Here is a 20,894-nt window from a genome sequence, read left to right as displayed (position 1 = left end):
ATTCGTAGGTGGTACAGGTACAAGTCCTAGACCATTGTATGAGAGTATTGCCAACTCCGTCCGTTACCGCATTGACCGAGATTATGGGATTGAATCTCGGCCTCTTAGATGGAAGTAGCACTACCTTCAATAATCGAGAACTGTCGTGGCCACGTCCTTGCAACTGATGGGGAGTGGTAGGATTGTTAGTTCAACAATTACTGATTAGAGCTGTGCAGAAAATTCTACGACCTCTCATAAGTATCACAGCAGTTTCGATGTTTGTTTTTGGGGAGGGTAAAGCTATAGGATACGTTGGGTAAACGTTCTTCTTATTTTTCTTCTCATTTCAAACTTATTGTTTATCGCATATTAGCTTATTGCGTGCTTTCGATGCCAATACCAATGCATGAATCTGTATATTGTGTGGCAATCACAATGATACTCTATGCCCGCGATGTCGAGAAAATTTTCAACCCGAAAGATTCTCTCGACCGGACAACAAACGTTGCTGGCAAATTTATAATAGAAAAAGGGATAGAAATATTGCAAGGAAAGGGACTGGTCTGGAATTGAACTCCCGACGTTCTGCTCATTCAGAAGAAACGGTAACCTCTAAGCTACGGAGCCCATCTACAAGAAATGGACATATAATAATATTATATATTAATATTATATTATAAAATATTCGACATCTATCTTTAGTGCAATCCAGTTCAGCCAATGATATTTGCGGTTGAGAAATTTCCTAGACACCACTCCCAAGTAACAATTTTGAGCCCGTTTATTTGCTACAGTCAGCCGCAAACCTTCGTCAATAACTCCAACCAAGAAAAAAAAATGCCGCTGCATTTTCTGTGGATGTCACAAAGGAAGCTGTAAAGAGTGTGCCTCCTCACCATTCTGAAACATTTTCACTTCGAATGGACACATTGCTACACCAAAAATGACTCATGAAGAGGAAAAATAATTATCTGGAGTCGGAGGATGATACCTATGCCAACTTGGGTCTCTAATCAGATTTACAGTCGTGGATGGTCACAACAATTCAACAATCAGCATTGAAAATTTTCTTTACTTTTCTTTCCTTTTTTTCATGGGGTGACACTGTCCAATCTTGGTCGAAATACATGACAATTCTAGGACAAAAAAGTTGACATCACGCATAACTTTTCATAAAGTTTAATGTACCATTCAAAACTTTTCCAAATGTTTGTAAAATTCATCGGTTGCACCCGTGGAATAGGAATATACGTTTACCCTCAAATAAAAAAAAATGAATTGCTCTTGTAAAAAGAAAATAGTTCTCGAAATCAAATCATGCATTATGCTTTTCTGTTCTGCTTCCATCCAATGTAAGCATTAGGGAAAATCTCTCTAATAAAGCAAAAAAAAACAAAGTAAGCATTAGACATTTTAAGAAATTGCGCTTGGTGTTTTTCTTGCCTGCTGTCCTCTGTCGGCATATTGTCATTATGAAAATCCCATTAGCCTTGGAATAAAATCCAAGAAATTTCAATAAAATAATGGCTAAATTAGAGATCCGAACTGATTTCCAGTGTGCATTGGTATGAATTTATTTATTGAGATCTATTTTATTTAAAATTAAGATGATTCCATCAAATTAATTTGATTTCTAAAACAATCTCTTTTGTTAACTTGAATTATTTTTGAGGCACATTTATTTAACGCTCATATTATCCCAATATACACGATAAAATTTCAAGCGCATATGTTTTGGAACTTCTTCTTTAAGATTTTCACTAATGTCGCCATGAAACAAAATTGATTGCATGGTGATCTTGACACCAACACTCAAACCTATTTTTACAGCTAAAGTTTACCATATGGAAAAAACAGTTTCAGCAGAACAAAACAATAACAAGCTAAGTTATGGCGGTTGCTTTGATGCAATAAAAATTAAATTGGATTTATAACTGATTTTTACCAAAGCGTCATAAAACTGCTTGGATACAATATTACTCTTAAAGAGACTATGAGAACCTTTTGTCGAGTATGGGGCTTTCTTGCAAAAGGTTTTAAGACAGCTTTATTGTGATGCTCAAGCATGCTTTATAAACCTTATCAAGAGTGGTCCACTAAGCTGGAAGACGATTTTATAGCGGTTATCAAAAGGTTTTGCTGGAGCTAATAATTTTACTGACGGTTTCATAAAATTGATCTCAAAAACCACTAATAGAGTGCAGTAAAACAAGAAATGCTACTTGGGAAAAGTGCCTTTGGAATATTTTTTTTTATTAGGTATCAAGCTGGAGCTGCGTGACAGCTTAGTTTTCAAGACTTGACCCATTTGAATAAATTTTGCTTCTATCTTTGACAATACAGCAGAAGGACTAGCCTATGTTTGCCGCTTGAACACTGGATTCCGTATGTATTGTTTCAAGATAGTTATAGAAAAAATGCTGTGACGTGTGCGCGTAGATCCATCCGCGTAGTTAACTGATTGAAGAAGTAAATCCGTTTCGAACGAAATATCTAAATTATGTAAGTTACGAAAACCACGCGAATTCCGAAAGCCGTGCGAGACAACCGAAGCAAGAAAAAAGGCTTATTATCATTTAAAGAGTGCCACCAAAATAAATGTGATAGCCTACCCGAGCAAAGTCCAGCATCAAAATGACAGCAAATTGAAATCAAATTTTGATATCAACATCAAACTGAAATCATAATTTGTTTTTAGTTTACACATTGACAAATTTGATACCAAATTTTGTTTTCATTTTGCTGTACATTTGCTCTTTAAAAATATGTTGTTACGGATTTGTTTTCATTGCCTTAGCATAACATCAAATTGAATACTTGTTTTGTTATCAACAGGAAAAATTGATATCAAATTGAGTTTTCAGTTTGCTCTCACTGATAGCAGAAATAGTTTTCAATGTGATGTCACAGGAAGATTGCGTTGCTCTCAATTTTGATATTTTAACCGTTAAAACGACCAAAACGACAGCAACCTGAGCAATCATTATCAGCGAAATCACAACATCAAATTTAGATTTCAATTTGATCTCAGTCTTTGCTCGGGTATGTTGGCAAGTTGATAAATTTTGGTTTCCTCCCTAGATATTCTACTTATTTACTACTGAGCTTTGTATCAAATTAGTTAATTTAAAGAACGTATCAATCATTTCAAGATTTCGCGACCACACCGAATAAATTCTATACTACATAAGCTCAAAAGCGTTTGACAAGCTCTACCGAATTGCGTATCACTTCTGCGCAGTGCTGATAAAAATCCTTTCTTCTACACTCAATTTAGCTGAATATGAAGAAAACCTTAACAGATAGACCAACTACCTGCATGAATTTGAATTTTGATATAAACAAATTCCCTTGATCTAGGCAACCTCTGAGTATCAAAAATAAAATTAGTTTTTCTTCATCCGTGGCTGGGTTCTCATTATCGCCTCTGTTGTTGTAAATATTGATATTCGTCTTCATCTTGGTCGGGATGATATTGAGGATCAAATGCAAAATGATTATTTTCATTTTAAACAAATATAGCGCTGAAAAACGTGGTTTTTAGACATAAGTCGACGGCAAATTATTGCCTCAAGCTGAACTGATGATAATATCGATGATTAAGGCAGTGTGGTCGACAATATTCAAAATAATCATTTTGCCCAAAATTTTGTTGATTATTTTGCTTTTGAGGATCACTTCTGATTTTGACAATTTTGGGTTTGATAATCGAGCACAAGTGAATATCAACAAACGCGTATTCGTTGATGTATAATGAACTCATTTGTTCATTTCGCTCGTTTCGTAACTACGAAGATGTTCAAAACAAACGCAATTCATCGACACTGGGTTGAAGCGCTACACCTTGCGTGTGATGGTAAATGGTTAGGTGTTGCTACTGTACCTTTCGACCATTGACAGTAATTGATGGTATGCTCCCATCCAGAGTTATGTACTTTGACTATATGTTTTTAGTATTACTTCTACGTGAAGTCAACGATTTACATAGTTGAAGATGCTAATTTCAAATAACAGACTGTAGTGGTAATTTTTATACGATAGATGGAGTAGATGAAAGCATAGAGTTGATAGTTCCGTTAAAGTACGGCAGTGTGAAGATTGTATATAGATATTAGAATAGCGAACTAGGACAACTTTTTAAGGAAGGTACACCCCACCCGTGTCCCCTCGAGATCGTCAAGTCGACGATGACAGGAGCACATATCGTGGTAGGGGTAAACAATAGTTGCAATTTCCAAACCTACGACTGGATGCCTTCCTTCAAATAACAATTGAAGTGCGGTAAAAATCGGTAGAACTGTTTCAAACACACAGTTGGTACTTGAACGGATCGGTTTTCATCTCTTTTTGCCAGTGGTGGCGGGGGGGGGGGACACCCCTCACCATCCCTCTCCAAAGGGGGAGTTTGGTAAAGAGAGATGAAAAAACCGATTTGTACCTTCCTTAAAAAGTTGTCCTAGTTCGCTATTCTAATATCTATATACAATCTTCACACTGCCGTACTCTAACGGAACTATCAACTCTATGCTTTCATCTACTCCATCTATCGTATAAAAATTACCACTACAGTCTGTTATTTGAAATTAGCATCTTCAACTATGTAAATCGTTGACTTCACGTAGAAGTAATACTAAAAACATATAGTCAAAGTATCTAAATTACGTAAGATACGAAAATCGTGCAAATTGTGAACGCCACGCGAGACAACGGTAGAGAAAAAACAGCTTATTATCACTTAAAGAGTGCCACCAAAATAAATGTGATAGCCTATGTTGGCAAGTTGATTAATTTTGGTTTCCTCCCTAGATATTCTACTTATTTACTACTGAGCTTTGTTTCAAATTAATAAATTTAAAGAACGTATCAATCATTTCAAAATTTCGCGACCGTACCGAACAAATTCTAAACTACATAAGCTCAAAACACTTTTGGCAAGCTCTACCGAAATGCGAATCACTTCTGCGTAAGGCCCGTAGACGTAGGCGCGTTGATTCCGACAGCCGCGAAAAGTTAAACGTGCATCGATGCGTCAATACCACATAAAGAAAGGTCAATTTTACAGTCACGTAGGGTTTAGTTCATAGATTAACATTGACTGCTGTTTACAAATGTAAGTTCAACACTAAGAAATAAGTTAACTCAAATGCTTTAACCGCATATATAAGAGATTTCGCGTATTGAGAGGATAATATAGTAATCGAGTACAACAAACTCAGGGGAATAAAATACCTCCAAAAGTTTAAAAGCTATTAATTGTCACATTCCTTTCCTTTTCTTATTTCCTGATTTAAGCCTATACCTATTTATTATATCTTAGTTCGACCCAAGTAACACCTTCATGTGACTAAAATGCTTCATTTTGAAGTTAGTTTCCTAGCTGATTTTTAAATTATATAGGGTATATGCTGCAACTATGCTCACACGCTTCCACTATGTCGCACCACAAAAATATATATGGGTATGTCACAATAGAAGCACGCCACAGTGGAAATCCCGAGCCATAGTTCAAACACTTATCCCAAATCAAAATGAAGCACATATAAGATTAGTTACAATACCATGTACAAAAATGATGTTTAACATTGTTTCCTGAGTAATACTTCAATTAAAACAACAATGAAAGCTTGTAACGCAAATAGAAGGAGTACCGTTGGGCACTTTCTGAAATATTTCAATAGTATAACTCCCTTGCAAACCCAAATAAATCTATCTGCGTAAAAGTAACTAAAATAAGAGTGATTTGCGGCAAAACCCGCCAGTATCACACCCAACGTCAGTGCCTATACGTAAGCGTACTACGACGCGGCTCTCAATTAAAGGAGTAACAAGTGTGATACTATCACTGCTAGACTAGATCTTTGGTTCTCTCATGCAGTGGTTTATCAGAGAGGGGAAGCTTAGTAGTTCCCATTGACTGCCCATGGTGCCATTCTATCGCTGCATGAGCCAGCAACGCCGACCATAAACCTACCGTCTCCAACACTCCACTATAAAGCATGAAATTAAGCCCGCCCACCAACAACAAGGTGCATAAACTAGCCAAAGGGAAGGACTTGGGAAAAGTGCCTTTGGAATATTAATTCTTTAAATCAAAATTTTAAATTTTATTATTCATATTTATTACGTCCCAGCTAGAGCTTTGCTTTTGTCTTCAACTTTCATTTCATCTCCTGTTTTTAGGCCTGCCGTTGTTACTTGTGAAATGAGGATTACACGAATGTAACGTATTGGGTTGTAACGCATTGATTTATCAGTATACGATTTGCAACATTCATGGCATACATGCAGCCGGACAAAGATTTATCAAAATGGTACCATAACGTTTGCAAATTTAAATACAGCCCTATGCCTTGTGTAAACGAGGGTTGATCAATTTAAGGTGATACTCTAAGGAAGCCTTAGCGTGAAACTTCAAAGGCACAAATGTCAGCTTCCACAAAACATACAAATTTGAAATTGCTACTCTCAAAAATATGATAATATGAAACAATTTAATTGAACTACAACGTTCGCTGTCTGATAGATTTTTGTTTGAACACAGATAAAGGACAAACTCAAATGAAATTCAGTTTATCTGTCATAGTTTTCCAACATTAAAATGTAATAATATGGTGTGAAGTATTTATTAGTATTTTAAACCGGTTTTTTATATGAAATGTATTTTAAACAGCGAATTTTCACTCCGGTTATTGTGAATAAACTTTATTCAGTGGGTACCTGAAAATTGGCTGTACATGTTTTTTTTTATATTAATTTATTTGTACAGGCTCAATCGAATAAACTTTACAGAGCCGAGTTATCATTTGCATTATACATGATTAATGTCTTAAATCTAGAGTTAAAGGAATTGAACCGATTACTCGCGGTCGTCTCGAGGTTAGTGGAGATTTACAATTTTTTGGATGGGGAAAGGGAGAAGGAGGTTTGAAATATGATTTATTATACAAATATTTAATTAATCCTAAAACATGAACTTATTTTTATTCATCTTGAAAACAAACATTAAAAAAAACTACACGCACAATACACAAACTAAACACAAGGTTAATCAAACTTACAATCTAAGGTTAGTATTCTTAAAGTAAACATATATGAGTTTCATAAACTCCAGATCACGTCTAGCCAAAATATCCCGAACTGGAACATTAGGTTGTCTACCTCGAGCCCGAAGGGAATCGCATAGCTCAGATCTGACTCCACGATGCTCAGCACAAGACCAAAGGATGTGATCGGCGTCTTGGTAACCTTGTCCACATTCACAGAGATTGCTGTCTCCCAGCCCAACACGAAACAAGTGAGCGTTTAACGAATAGTGATTGGACATGAGGCGAGACATCAGACGAATGAAGTCTCGACCCACATCCAACCCCTTGAACCAAGGACTCTTCGACACCTTAGGCATCGTCCCAAACTCCCTTCACTCCATTTATTTTGCCAGCTGGCGAGCGACTGTTGACGATAAATGAAGAAAAATTCATTGTAGGCGATTTGTTGATCGTAAATATCGCCTTGCATAGCGCCCACCTTAGCAAGTGAGTCCGCCTTCTCATTGCCCGGAATCGAGCAATGAGATGGGACCCATGCAAAGGTGATGACAAAAGATCTTAAAGATAAAGCACTCAGAAGCTCTCGTATTTTCATGAGAAAATACGAGGAGTGCTTTACCGGCCTCATGGAGCGAATAGCCTCGACAGAACTGAGACTATCCGTAAAAATAAAATAGTGATCTGGTGCAAGTGAGGCGATCGTTTCTAGCGTATAGTGTATTGCCGCCAGTTCAGCAACATATACGAAACAAGGAGCATGAAGCATTCGGGAGACGCTATGAAATTCGTTATAAATACCAAAACCAGCGGACGCCTCTATTAGTGATCCATCTGTGAAGAACGATCTTGCAAACTTCGCAGCATAAATTGACGGAACAATCATGGAACGATGATGTTCTGGGATTCCACGAATCTCCCGCGTCATAGATAAATCAAAACTAACTGAATTGCCGAAGTCGGAGAAGCATACACGATGGGGATTATGCTGTGAAGGGCTGACATCCTGAGTCATGTACACGTAGTACAATGACATAAAACGAGTTTGAGGGTTTAGCTCAAGAAGCTTCTCAAAGATTTCGATTACCAGTGGGTTCATTACTTCATAACGGGTGAGGAGCCTGAGGGACAATTCCGAAAACCGATCCGATAGAGGCAACATGCCCGCCAACACTTCGAGACTCATCGTATGAGTCGAGTGCATGCATCCTAACGCGATACGAAGACAACGATACTGGATACGTTCCAGTTTGATGATGTGAGTTTTAGCCGCCGCACACTGGGGCAGATCAGTGATTTTCTCGGAAAAAATTAATAACTTTTGAACAAAGCATCCTATCAGAATACTGGCTTCGGTAAAGTTGTTTGTATTAGTTAAGCGTTTCTTCTGAATAAATTAATTAGTTCGCAACTTGGTCGTAGAGATGGCGCGCGAATCTAACTTTTGAATAAAGCATCATAGACGTATGGTGTTTTCAACAAAGTTTTTTATCTATCAAAATGAAGGAAAGTTGCAGAAGACATAAAACTTCCATAACCTTTAGTTTCGGAGATATAGGGTGTATTCAAAAATATTATGCCAAAATTCTTATTTGTAATTTTTTTGTATATTTTCATATGTTGGCTCTGGTTTCTGCATTTATTCCAACGAAAACAAACTAGGTGCAAATTTGCATTGCACTATTTGTGGAATTTATAGTGGTTTTAGTGAAATATTCCCGAAAAACATGATATTTTGCCTCTATTTTAGGTGGGTGGGATTCTCGTAGGGGCAGCTAAGGGCAGCTGGACTTTGTCTCTTTTGCTAGCTCATGTCATTGTCTAACATATACCAGAAAACTGAAGACATGATATTCGATGATTCAACCCATTTGTCGAGGCGAAAAAGGATCATTTTCTCCAACAATTTTCGAATGCACGATAACATCGCGATGGGACGATACGAGTTATGATCTGACGTGTTGTACATGTTTGGAACCTAATTTTGAATTTGATAGGAACTGAATTTTGAAATATGAAAATTCAATTCTATTAAGGATATTGAATTTCCCCTAATTAATTTTTTTTTTTGAATTGAATGCTTATTTATTTTAGAATAAAATTTATAAATCAATAATTTTGTAATTAACAACAACAATCTCGTAATGCTGCGTCAAAAATGCGGTCGTGCTTGGGACACAACCCTTAATTTAAAAGCACCCTAATGTCCCATACACGAGTATTACGACGATGGAAAAAACAGTTTGATCTTGACAATCATGTCCGCCCACGGCAACTGTCAGCCAAGCACAAGCCAACCAACCATCGAAGCACAATTGGGAAAATCCGCGCTAACGTTCTTAATAGGAAAACCGTTTGCATTCTTTTTGCAAGTAATATCCAGTTCGGATCCATTCTTCCATTGTGTTTTTGCGCAGAACGCCCAAAATCTATACCGCCATGAAATGCAACTCTACTGTGCTGTCAAAATATAGAGAATAAGCGCTTTTCTGATTCTTGATCACCAACCGAATCAGCAGCAGCGGCAGAAAGAATAATGGGGTGCCGTGCATTACGTATGCAACGAGTGTAGAATGTTGCGCAAGGTGGAATTTTCTTCTCAGTCAGATGGTGCACTCAGCGGGTGGGGAGAAAAATAAGATGAATAGTCAGTGCATACAACAATGTTCACGAGCTTGTCGCGCCAAGCGATGCGTGAATCTGAAATTATGGTGGCAGTTCATGCGAAAAACTCCGCTGCAGTGACTAATGTTTCCTGGAGTTCTAATGGAACTTCGAAAGATCACCTAGCATTTTAATGGATCTGCAACCCACTGCAAAAAGGCAGGACGCATTGGGCAGATATGCCCCCAGCATCTTCTTTCCGGGTTCGTCACGGGTGAAATAACCCCAAAAAGTCACCTCAGCTGAATTTCCGCTGTGGAAATGTGATTGTCAGTTTCGCACACTACGCGCCCACGGTGACCTCATAAAACATTGAAATTAGATTCAGCACACCCAACCAAATCAAAGTCTGTGTGCGCGAAGTGAGCAGGTACCTACCTGCAAACGATGATCATGTGCTTGGGTGAAGTTGCTTTAAAACATCACCGGGTCGTAATCATTTTGGGGAAATCTCTTCAACTAGAAAAATTCGCAACCCGAAACAATGGGTGTTGCGAGCTGACTGTCTATATTTTTTTTGCGTTTAATCTAGAAACACCAACCCTCTAGTACTAGTTGCGATATAGTCGAGTTCCATGATCTTGGCCGTGAATTGCACCGGTGTACTGACCTACTCACTTTTTCATACGAGACTAACGAAGTTGTCTTTATAGCAGGTTAGTGGCGACGTCGGTGTTACTAGTAGGGGCACTGTCTCTTCTTCGATATCGCGATTGAGCCACTCACAATTTCGCCATAGACTTGACTTACATAAATTATCATTATGATCATTGGTTGCCTGGACAGACCTTAGACCCCCCCCCCCCCCCCCCGTATGGAATAAAACACTAGCAACGCCAATGATCGGTGCTGATATAGAAGTTGATATCTCCCATGCATTGTCGGATTAATAAGACAATGTTTAATGCAATTATAAATCATGTACATACCACATTGCTTATCTCGTTTCTGTTTTCCATCCACACCCTCTAGCGTGCTACCGAAGGGTACTGGCCGGAAAGCGAGTTGGACCACAGTGGGTACGGCGAACGCTAATTTGCGAACGCGTAGAAGACTGTCAACGGGAATGCGGAGACGAACGGAGGTTCCCTTGTGAAGGGTTCAACTATCGGTAAGTGCGTCAAAATTCAATTAACATCACTTTTCGAACGTGTGTGCCTTATCTCACCAACAGAATTGATCCCACCGGCCGTGGTCAAGGGGACTGCGAACTGATCGATCAACCCCTGTCCCAAATCGATCTCTACTCAAGTCCGCACCAGCGTGACTCGAATCTGATCCGTGATCCAGACTACGACTACTACGAACGCGACCGTAGTGCTTCACCTTCGTGTCGACCCAGCTATGGCTGCAAGGATGGATGCGGGATGAAACCCTATCGCCCACCGCCGATCGATTACATAAGACCCACTACTTATCGTCCGCACCCAGAAAACTACAAACCTTTCGCTACTCACGACCGCATTCCCTACGAGGAGAATCGCTACAAGCCCAGCACGGCAGTTGACAAATATCGACCACCGACTTTCACCCGACCGGACTTTGATCGGTACGCGTCTAGCCACTACCCTCCACCACCTCCACCGCCTTTCAAACCCAACTATGGTGGCAGCGGTGGCGATATCGATCGCTACGGATCAATCGATCACGAACACTACAAACCTCCACAGCACGGTCCCTCATACGTTAGCGGATCGTACGATCGACATGATTATTTCCGTCCATCCTATCCTTATCCCGAAGAAGATCGCCCCTTCATTCATCGTCCTCGCCACCCCTACGAAGACCGCGATTCAGCCCCACCGCCACTACCACCCCCATCACAATACCCATCTCACTCCGAAAAACCCAACACCTTCATCCCTTACCTCATCGGAAAGGATGCCACCAAGAACTGGGGCGCCTACGGTGGAACCTACGGCCACAGTGGATCCGATTCCTACAAAACCAATTCCGATTACTGGGGACTTCGGAATGAAGTCAAACGCTACGACGGACCGACGTTCAACTACTTTGAACTGAAAAATGAACACCACCCGGAGGATAATACTATCTTGCATTACGGGGGTCGTAAGTACGGCTACGAAGATCCCAATGCGCTCGCCATCCCAGATTATCGACCCGATCGGATAGCGCACTTTGGACCGCAGTGGACGCGACGGCCGGGTCACGATGAATGTTCGGTCAAATCGAGCGAAGGCTTCCGGCTACACAAGGGAATCGTCAAGTACTCCCTGAACACTCCAACGGTGATCGAGTGCGAACGGATGTGCTACTCCGAGTCACGTTTCCAGTGCTTGACGTTCAGCTACCGATACTCGACAGTGTCCCGGGAAAACTGTTTGCTCTGCGATCGGCCCTATCAGCTGTTGGATTTCTACGCTGACGTCGAACCGGACCGGGATTACGATATCTACGCGATGACCGATGACCGGAGATCTTGCCGCCCGGAGTCACACCCGCCGATTAGGGATGTCAATGCACGTAAGTTTGCTGGTTTTTATTATCGATTGAATATTTTCGGAGAAAGTTTAGGGTCACTAAGGACAAAATTAAGGGCTTCCATGGGAAGTTGTTGGGTGGCCATGTGAGTCATGAGGAAAATGAGACAATCCCAGATGGAAGTAGGGGAATCAGCCCTATTGTTGCGGTACGTTAGCAGCGTTAGAAGATTAGGCTTCTAACGCTGCTAACGTACCACAACAATTAGGGCTGTTTCCCCTACTAACTATATTCTGGCAAGTCAAAAAAGCTGCACAGAAAAATTAGAATACAGGGCGAAAATTATAGACAATCCTTAGAGAGATCTAAAAAAAATAGGGGGAGTTAATGACTGAAATCTTTGTGAAAGGAGGTTAGAAGTCTAAAAGGTTCTATAAAAAGCTCCTAGTCCATAAGATCCCAGGGAAAAATCTTAATAATTCCCAGGATCTAGAAGGATTTTTTGTTTTGTGTTTGAGCTTGTGGGAGATCCCAAGAATTTTTACTTGGAGACTATTAAGAAAATTCACGAAAATAAATAATTTCTAAGAACTCTGTGCAGATTTAGTTAAGGATTAAGATCTAATTTCTGTCATACTAAGCACAACCTACCCAAACAAGCTGAACAATTATTTGAAAAAAAATCGCACAATATGAATTGTACCTTTAGCATTCAGACTGCCACATATCGCAGCGTCGTAGCTTCAAGTTGAACATGTTTATCTAGAAGCAGGGTTGCTTCCACTCACTTGCCATAAAAATTTGTTTTTCAGAACAATGAAATCATTAGATGTTGTACTTGCAAGCAGGGTTGCTTCCACTCACTTGCTATAAAAAATTGTTTTTCGGAATTATGAAATCATTAGATGTTATAATGGTTATTAGTACTTGAAGGCAGGCTTGCTTCCACTCACTTGCTATAAAAACATGATTTTCTGTATTTTGAAATCATTAGAACTTATAATAATATTTTGTACTTGTTAGATACAAGAAGAGGTTGAAAGGAAAGTGTTTGACACATGAAACCTGTCAAATTCGCTTTCAGATAGTCACAATCAGCGATTTTACGACTCGCGAGCGCTCACTCTGAGTGAACGCTCACGAATCATAAAATCGCTTATTGTAACACTCTGGTAGCAAAATTGACAGGTTTTATGAGTCAAACACTTGCCTTTCATCCGCTTCTTGTGTCTAACAAGTACAAAATATCATTATAACGTCGAATGATTTCAAAATTTAGAAAATCATTTTTTTATAGCAAGTGAGTGGAAGCAACCCTGCTTGAAGGATAAAAAAAGGGTCGTGAAGTATGTATTTGACACATAAAACCTGTCAATATTGCTTTCAGTGCTTCACAATCAGCGATTTTACGATTCGTGAGCGCTCACTCTGAGTGAACGCTCACGAATCATAAGATCGCTGATTGTGACGCTCTGAAAGCGAAATTGACAGGTTTTATGAGTCAAACACACACTTTTCACCTTCTTCTTGTTACTTGCAAGTACGCAATATCATTATATCATCTAATGATTTCATTTTTTCGAAAAACAATTTTTTATAGCAAGTGAGTGGAAGCAACCCTGCTTGCAAGTAACAAGAAGAGGATGAAAACTGTGCGTTTGACTCACAAAACCTGTCAATTTCACTTTCAGAGCGTCACAATCGTGACACCAATCAAATTGAGGTTAAAATCGATATGCAAGTAGTTTGGAGACGATTGTGAACAGTTTTAGAAGCCAATTCATCAATATTAAAAATCTCTCATAGGGTAAATGGCTTCAATGTTGGCCTATGGATCTAAGATTGGGCCCATCGCTAAAAATCTGCTATTTATCTATTTTATCTAGATGAACGCGTCATTGAGACGGTACTAATGGATATTTTTGGTCGCTATTGAAAATTCAGTCGATTGCTGAATTTATGTATGCGCCTAAATTAGGGGCATTTAGGCCGACATTACATCTATTTCCCCTACAACTCATGAAAAATAATCCAAGTCCCAGAAAGTCGATTTTTGACAACAACAAAACATTTTCCGAGATAACACCAGATCTCGATGTTTCATGCATTTTTAAGGCAGGTAGGGTCCAGGTGTGGGAGCTGCCTTCCTGGCACGTCGGTAGCATTGGTGCTCAGCACGGAAAACAAGATCGACGGAAAAAAACAAACCAAAGGAAAAAAAAAGGCAATTGGTCATCGAAAAAAAATCGATTTCCATAATTTCATGTTTCGAGAGTGAAAAAGGTCAAACTTTGACCGCTTTGCGCTACCCCCAAATCAAGTCCGATTGAGCTCAAATTTAGCATATTTAGGGCAAGGGGTAGGTCACTCCGCACACCAATCTTGCGTCATCTTTTTTGTCAGTGTGCCGCAAGTGTGCCGATTGTGCCGGTCATAGAGCAAGCTGTGGTTGTTTGTAAAATACCCATTACCCATCCCGGCAACCAGGTATTTCTGACACCTTGAATGTTTTGGTTTGAAACCGCAAGGATAAATCGGACTGAGGATGACGCGGGAGGTGGCGGGTGTGCGAAATTATGGTGTTTTGTGTTCATAGGGTAATAAAAGTCCTGTATTTTAGGGTTTCATAATACCCTCAAAGGCGGACCAGAAACTTAGCCTTTCGTGATACGAAAGCAACCGGAAAGAGTTGGAACTAGTTGGGAACATTGTTGGAAACCGACTATAGAGGATAAACTTCTGTAGTGTGTGAGTTGCAGCATTATTTGAATTAAGGGTACTAATGGGGTTTGATCAACTGCCTCTTTCTCTTGAGCCCACTAAAGAACCTTCTTCTTCTTCGCATATCAAGCTTATTGCATATCGCATATTAGCTTATTGCGTGCTCTCAACTTAGTGTTCTAGATGCACTTCCACAGTTATTAATTGAGAGCTTTCGATGCCTGTACCATTTTTGCATTGGTATAATTGTGTGGCAAGTCCAATCATACTCCTATGCCCAGGGAAGTCGAGAAATTTTCCAACCCGAAAAATTCCTAGACCGGACCGGGAATTGAACCCAGCCACCTCCAGCATGGTCTTGCTTTGTAGCTGCACCTGACTGAGCTAAGGGAGGCCCCCACTATAGAACTTACATTTCGTATTTAGATCTATAAGTGGATAAGGATGTTCCTGAATATACAGTCAAATAACACGTAATGTTGTGAACAACCTCAATGACAGATGTCCAGTAGTACTTCCATTTTATTTACAACAATCCAATGCCTACGAGATTGCGCCGAAGGTGTGCCGATGGATGTGCCCAAGCTGTGCCGAATCTAATTTCTAATTTGGCATAGGTTCTTTTTTCGAGGCAATAAACATTTTGCAGTGGGTATCTTTTTGAAATTTTATGGTCATTTTTTCTCCATACGTTCATTGGCACCCTAATATTGATACATTCAAACTATTGATACTATAGAGTCCATAGATAAGCGGAGGCCCAAACAACCATGAAAAATAAATATTCTTACTGACATTCGTGAAAAATGTTCATGCTCTTCGTTGTGCAGTTTTTTTTTTGTTTTGTGCGCAAAAGCTCAAAATGAAGTACCGTAAAACGGGGTCACATTGATAGTTTTTTAAAGTACACTACCGATGATAAGTTTAAGTACACCCCAAAAAACATGCAAATAGGTTTTGTTCAATTTTCGATCTCCAAAGGTTATTTAAATGGTATGAATGGTATAGCATAAGGAAAGGTCCATTAAAGGGTGATACGGTCAAAATTTGGTCAAGGGAAAACGCGTGTAAATCGGTGAAATCGTTTATTTAAAAAATCAAATTAAATTTCTTTTTCAAGTTCAATTAGTATAAAATTCAGGAAAAATATTCAGCTAGGCTTCCGCTTTTCCAAATCCGAATTGCCGGGCCTTACACTTGACCCCTGCCATCAGATTTTGTACAGCCACCTTGTCCACCTTCTTCGCCGCAGAAAGCCAGTTTGCCTTGAACTGCTGCTCGCCCTTAGCAGTTTTTTTGGTCTTCTTTAGGTTCCGCTTGACAATAGCCCAGTATTTCTCAATTGGGCGGAGCTCTGGCGTGTTGGGAGGGTTCTTGTCCTTGGGAACCACCTGCACGTTGTTGGCGGCGTACCACTCCATGGCCTTTTTACCGTAATGTCAAGATGCCAAATCCGGCCAAAACAGTACGGAACAACCGTGTTTCTTCAGGAAAGGTAGCAGACGTTTATTCAAACACTCTTTCACGTAAATTTCTTGGTTGACAGTCCCGGAAGCTATGAAAATGCTGCTTTTCAAGCCACAGGTACAGATGGCTTGCCAAACCAGATATTTCTTTGCGAACTTTGACAGTTTCATGTGCTTGGAAACATCTGCTACCTTTCCCCTTCCTTTTGCCGTATAAAACTCCTGTCCCGGAAGCTGCTTGTAGTCGGCTTTGACGTAGGTTTCGTCGTCCATTACCACGCAGTCAAACTTCGTCAGCATCGTCGTAAACAGTATTTTGTTTATCATCGCGATTTGGAGTCACTACCTTCTTGTAAGTCGATAGTCCGGCTCGTTTTTTGGCTCGATGCACGGTTGTAGACGATACACCCAGCTTATTTGCGGCATCTCGGAGAGAGAGGTTAGGGTTTCGCTTGAAACTACCGGCAACTCTCTTTGTCGTCTCAGCGGCTTCCGGTTTTCGATTTCCCCCCGATCCAGACTTCCTGGCTGTCGACAAACGTTCCCCAAACACTTTAATTACATTTGTAACGGTTGATTTGGCAACTTTTAGCGATTTTGCCAACTTTGCGTGCGAGTAGCTCGGATTTTCGCGATGCGCGAGCAAAATTTTGATACGCTGCTCTTCTTGCTTGGACGGCATTTTGACAACTGAAGAGTGAATTCCAAAATCAAAATAGGAGCAACATTCTACACACACACACCTTCAAAATGAGGGGTGTTCAGGTTTTTTAAATGCAAAATTGAAAGATATACGTCAAGTTGATATTGACCAAATTTTGACCGTATCACCCTTTAATTATGTCACGCAAATTTGGCCCATTTTCAACTCCCCCTCCCCCCTTTGCCACATTTTTTATATGGACCTTAATTGTTTTTCGTAAGTCTCGTCACAGTTTCCAAAAACCCCTCCCCCCTAAAAGTGTAACATAATTAATGGACGATCCCTAAGTGTTCTACTACTACTTTAATTTCAAAATTTGGCCAACCCAATTCTGAGAAAATCAGTCACGATTCTTCAGAGTAAATTTTGAAAATTATTGTAACTTTGGGTGAACTTTTAGCACACACAATTTGAAAATTATATTGAACAATTTGCCTACGAGGAAAGTTCCATTCAATACCTTTCAAATGATCTAAAGAGAACGAAAATTGGAAGTAACATGACAAAGATATGAGCATAACAAATTTGTCATGTTTTTTTGGGGGTGTCCTTAAACTTATGCTCGGGAGTGTATATCCTAAATAATATTTACAGCAATGAATGTTTATCAAATTTTATATTTTTAAAACAAGTACTGAAGATCCAAGTCAGTTAGTCAGTAATATCACAAACGAAGTGACAGACGAAGCGGCTCGAAAACTTTGGTGACGCACCTGCTATTGCTATTTTTCAGTGTACCACATGGCAACACCACTACTACTGGATTGTACCACATGGCAACACTACTAATGGATTGTACCACATGGCAACACTAAATGTACTAGAATGTTTTGGTTCTATCTCTTTCACACCACTCTAAATTGAAATGCATAAAAAATGACAAAATGATACACTCTTTGCACACTGTCAAAGATCATATTGCACACAAAATCAACTATGTTCAAATATGATGGCACAAGTTTCTAAGAAAATTCTATTACAGCAAACCACATTATTTTAATTGATTTCTTCGCCAGTTAGTCGTCTGTCACTTCGTTTGTGGTAATAAATTTAAAGGAAATCAAAGTATTTGTAATATGACCGAACTTCAGCTTTTTGATTTGGGGCTACTTTGATAATGCTCGATGAGTGTAGAAAAATATGGTTGAAACTCAAACAATTTAGTTCTTTAAATATGAAACTTTGAATAAGTATATAGTCAGAAAACATCATAAGCAATAAGAATACCACATTGACTTTGTGATGGCTATTACGGAAATACATTTCATAAGTGATGGTTTGAGTGCTTTTTCCAACAGGCGAAAAACACGAAAATTGTTTTTTTTTTTAATATGTTTGTAAAATATCTAACGCATACTAAATAAAAGCTATACACAATATCAACGGAAATACCCTAAGCTACAATATGGAACCAATGTTTCTAATTTGGAAAAAGCGCAACGAGTAAATTTAATATTTACATTATACTATCAAAGTTACCCGCATTATCAAAGATACCCCGTTTTACGGTACCTAGATACAAAGCAAATGTTTGCAGCAGTGTATCGAGTATTAGTTTGCGTAATATTTCCTTTTTCCGCTTTTCGCAAAACAAATCGGAATGTGGAGTGAGGAAAGCGTTTTGTGCTCATAATATTACAATCAGAGCTGGTAAAAATCACGGCCGTCATGTCACAATGCACTGAACCAATAACAAACGTAAATTTTACCTGCAAATTCAGGTGACTTCTTAAAAACAAGAATCTAATCAAATTTACATGCTAAACGTAAAATTCAACGACATGTTAATGAAATTAACTGGATTTACTGGTCGTGTCCATGTGTCATGCTGGTGAAGGTTATATGAAATTCACGTAAATTTTCCGTGATCTCATGGTGTGAAAATTTTTTGTGCGTAACCTTCAAGATGGTGACAGTAGAAAGTATTGGCATTCCCCATTGTTGGAAGATGTGGGATTGCCAAACAGTCCAGTTTTTAAAATTCATTGGAATCCAGAAAATAATCAGAAGTTTTATTAATCCAGAAATGAAAAAGCGAATGCAGGATCAGATTATTTGGGCTATTCATAATTCCAAATTGCGAGCTACAAGATTATTCCAGTAAACGGGGGATTTCTGAAAGCTTCCAGATCATCAGTTCTTGGCTAACATAAATGATGAGAACCAAAAAAAAATAGAACGATGATCAATTTTCGCTTTCTATTCTCTTTTACAAAAATCAGCGATCTTAATGAAAATACAGAGCTCCCAGAAATTGAAACCCTTTCCGAAAGTAAAAAATGTGAGTATTTCTAGAATCAGTTCTACACACTTAGTTTTTTCTACCGAGCTCGGCTGTGCAAATCTCGGTAAAAATAAGTTTCACTGAGATCTCAGCAAAAGTGACATTTCAGTGCTAACATTTGAAAACGGCACAAAAGCCATTTGTAAACAAATGGTTTGTGGGCCCTTTACTCACTACTTGAAGTACACCCACGTGACACAACAGCAACATCGGGTAGGGGAAATTTTCCCCTTCCTGACGATGCTGTTGGTTTGCGTGGGCGTTCTTCGGGTAGCGAGTAAAGGGCCCACAAACCATTTGTTTACAAATGGCTTTTGTGCCGTTTTCAAATGTTAGCACTGATTTGATTACCGAGTCTCGGATAATACTTAGCTGAATCTCAGCAAACAAATGAAATGTGTTACCAAAATAATTGGCTTCATAGACTTCATGAAAAAATAAATCAAAATTTACCATAAATTTACTTAAACATAACTGTAAAACCCTGCGAAACTTACTTGAAAATTCACGTAACTTTTAAGTGTTGCCAATTTGAATATCATCTGTAGACCCGGTAAAATTTACGTGAAAATCTCTTGATATTAATATGCATAATTTGAACGGGATTTCATTCCCAAAACACGTAATATTCACCTGAAAAGTAAAATGGAAAATATCTACGTACCTTTTCAGGTGAATATTACGTGAATTTCATTTGCAGTGTGAGAAAACCGGTCCTCTCACTATCACGAGACGAAGCTACCTATCATGAGCTTTCTTGTCATTTTGCAATGACCAAGCGCTCATGAGAATAATTCTCATGCGATTTTGACATCAAAGTTTCTAAATGATTTAGATGAATTTAGGCAAGCAACAGTCTATAATCGGTAGCGAGAATATATTTTTTAAGATTTCCGCGGTTCAGGTTAGAATAATATCAATAAATGAGCTAGTAATCACAAAAAATTCGAAGAGATTTTGAAGAAAATCTCTATTACCGTTTTCTCATCCGATGATGGGGACAGAAGTATCTCTGTAAATATCGCATGATTAAAATACTTGCTTGTTTCGCTACACTAACTGACAGTTTGTTCGGCTACATCAAAGATATTTCATTAACAAGATATCCCACAAATCAATTCCTCGAACAAGGAAATGGATACACCACCCTTATGTGATCGCAGTGCCATCTCGTGAGTGCACATTGAAACTGTTGGGAGTCCCCCGCCAACTTTACCACCAGGGCTCAATAAATGACAGGTGTCAGTCTGACATATGCCAGCGTGGACGTTGATGATCAGCCGAGGGAAGAGGATGATCGATGTCATCATCATTATATTGCGATAGCATGATTCTCACTTCGTTATGATTGCATCCATTTTCAATCATTACCACGTTATACGCATCAGAAAAACTTGAGAAAACAATAATAAATTCAGATACGACCCTTCAAAAAAGTAATCGAGAATTGATGATTTATGAAGCTGTTGCTCAACATAATAGAAGTTGCATAGAAGTATACATGGAAAAAAACGCAACGTATCGAAATTATTGCTAAAAAAAGTAGAAGGGTCTGTGCCTAGGGGCACGAACGGAAGCTTGACGTAGGA

General features: G+C 39.1%; 1 protein-coding gene across 1 annotated transcript in view; it reads left to right on the top strand.

Moving 5' to 3' along the window:
* The window catches only part of LOC135703711 (uncharacterized), a 70,954-nt gene that overhangs the window by 41,989 nt on the left and 8,071 nt on the right, over window positions 1–20,894 (top strand). The window contains exons 5-6 of the mRNA XM_065224995.1: window positions 10,662–10,800; window positions 10,864–12,173. Coding sequence (XP_065081067.1) covers window positions 10,662–10,800; window positions 10,864–12,173 — 1,449 coding nt within the window. The remainder of the gene's footprint in view (window positions 1–10,661; window positions 10,801–10,863; window positions 12,174–20,894) is intronic.

This window comes from Ochlerotatus camptorhynchus, unplaced genomic scaffold (assembly GCF_037179485.1).
Source record: "Ochlerotatus camptorhynchus isolate MF236.1 unplaced genomic scaffold, CSIRO-AGI_Acam_v1.1 ptg000220l, whole genome shotgun sequence".
NCBI classification, from domain to species: Eukaryota; Metazoa; Arthropoda; class Insecta; order Diptera; family Culicidae; genus Ochlerotatus; species Ochlerotatus camptorhynchus.
This window is presented reverse-complemented; position numbering and strand designations above follow the sequence as displayed.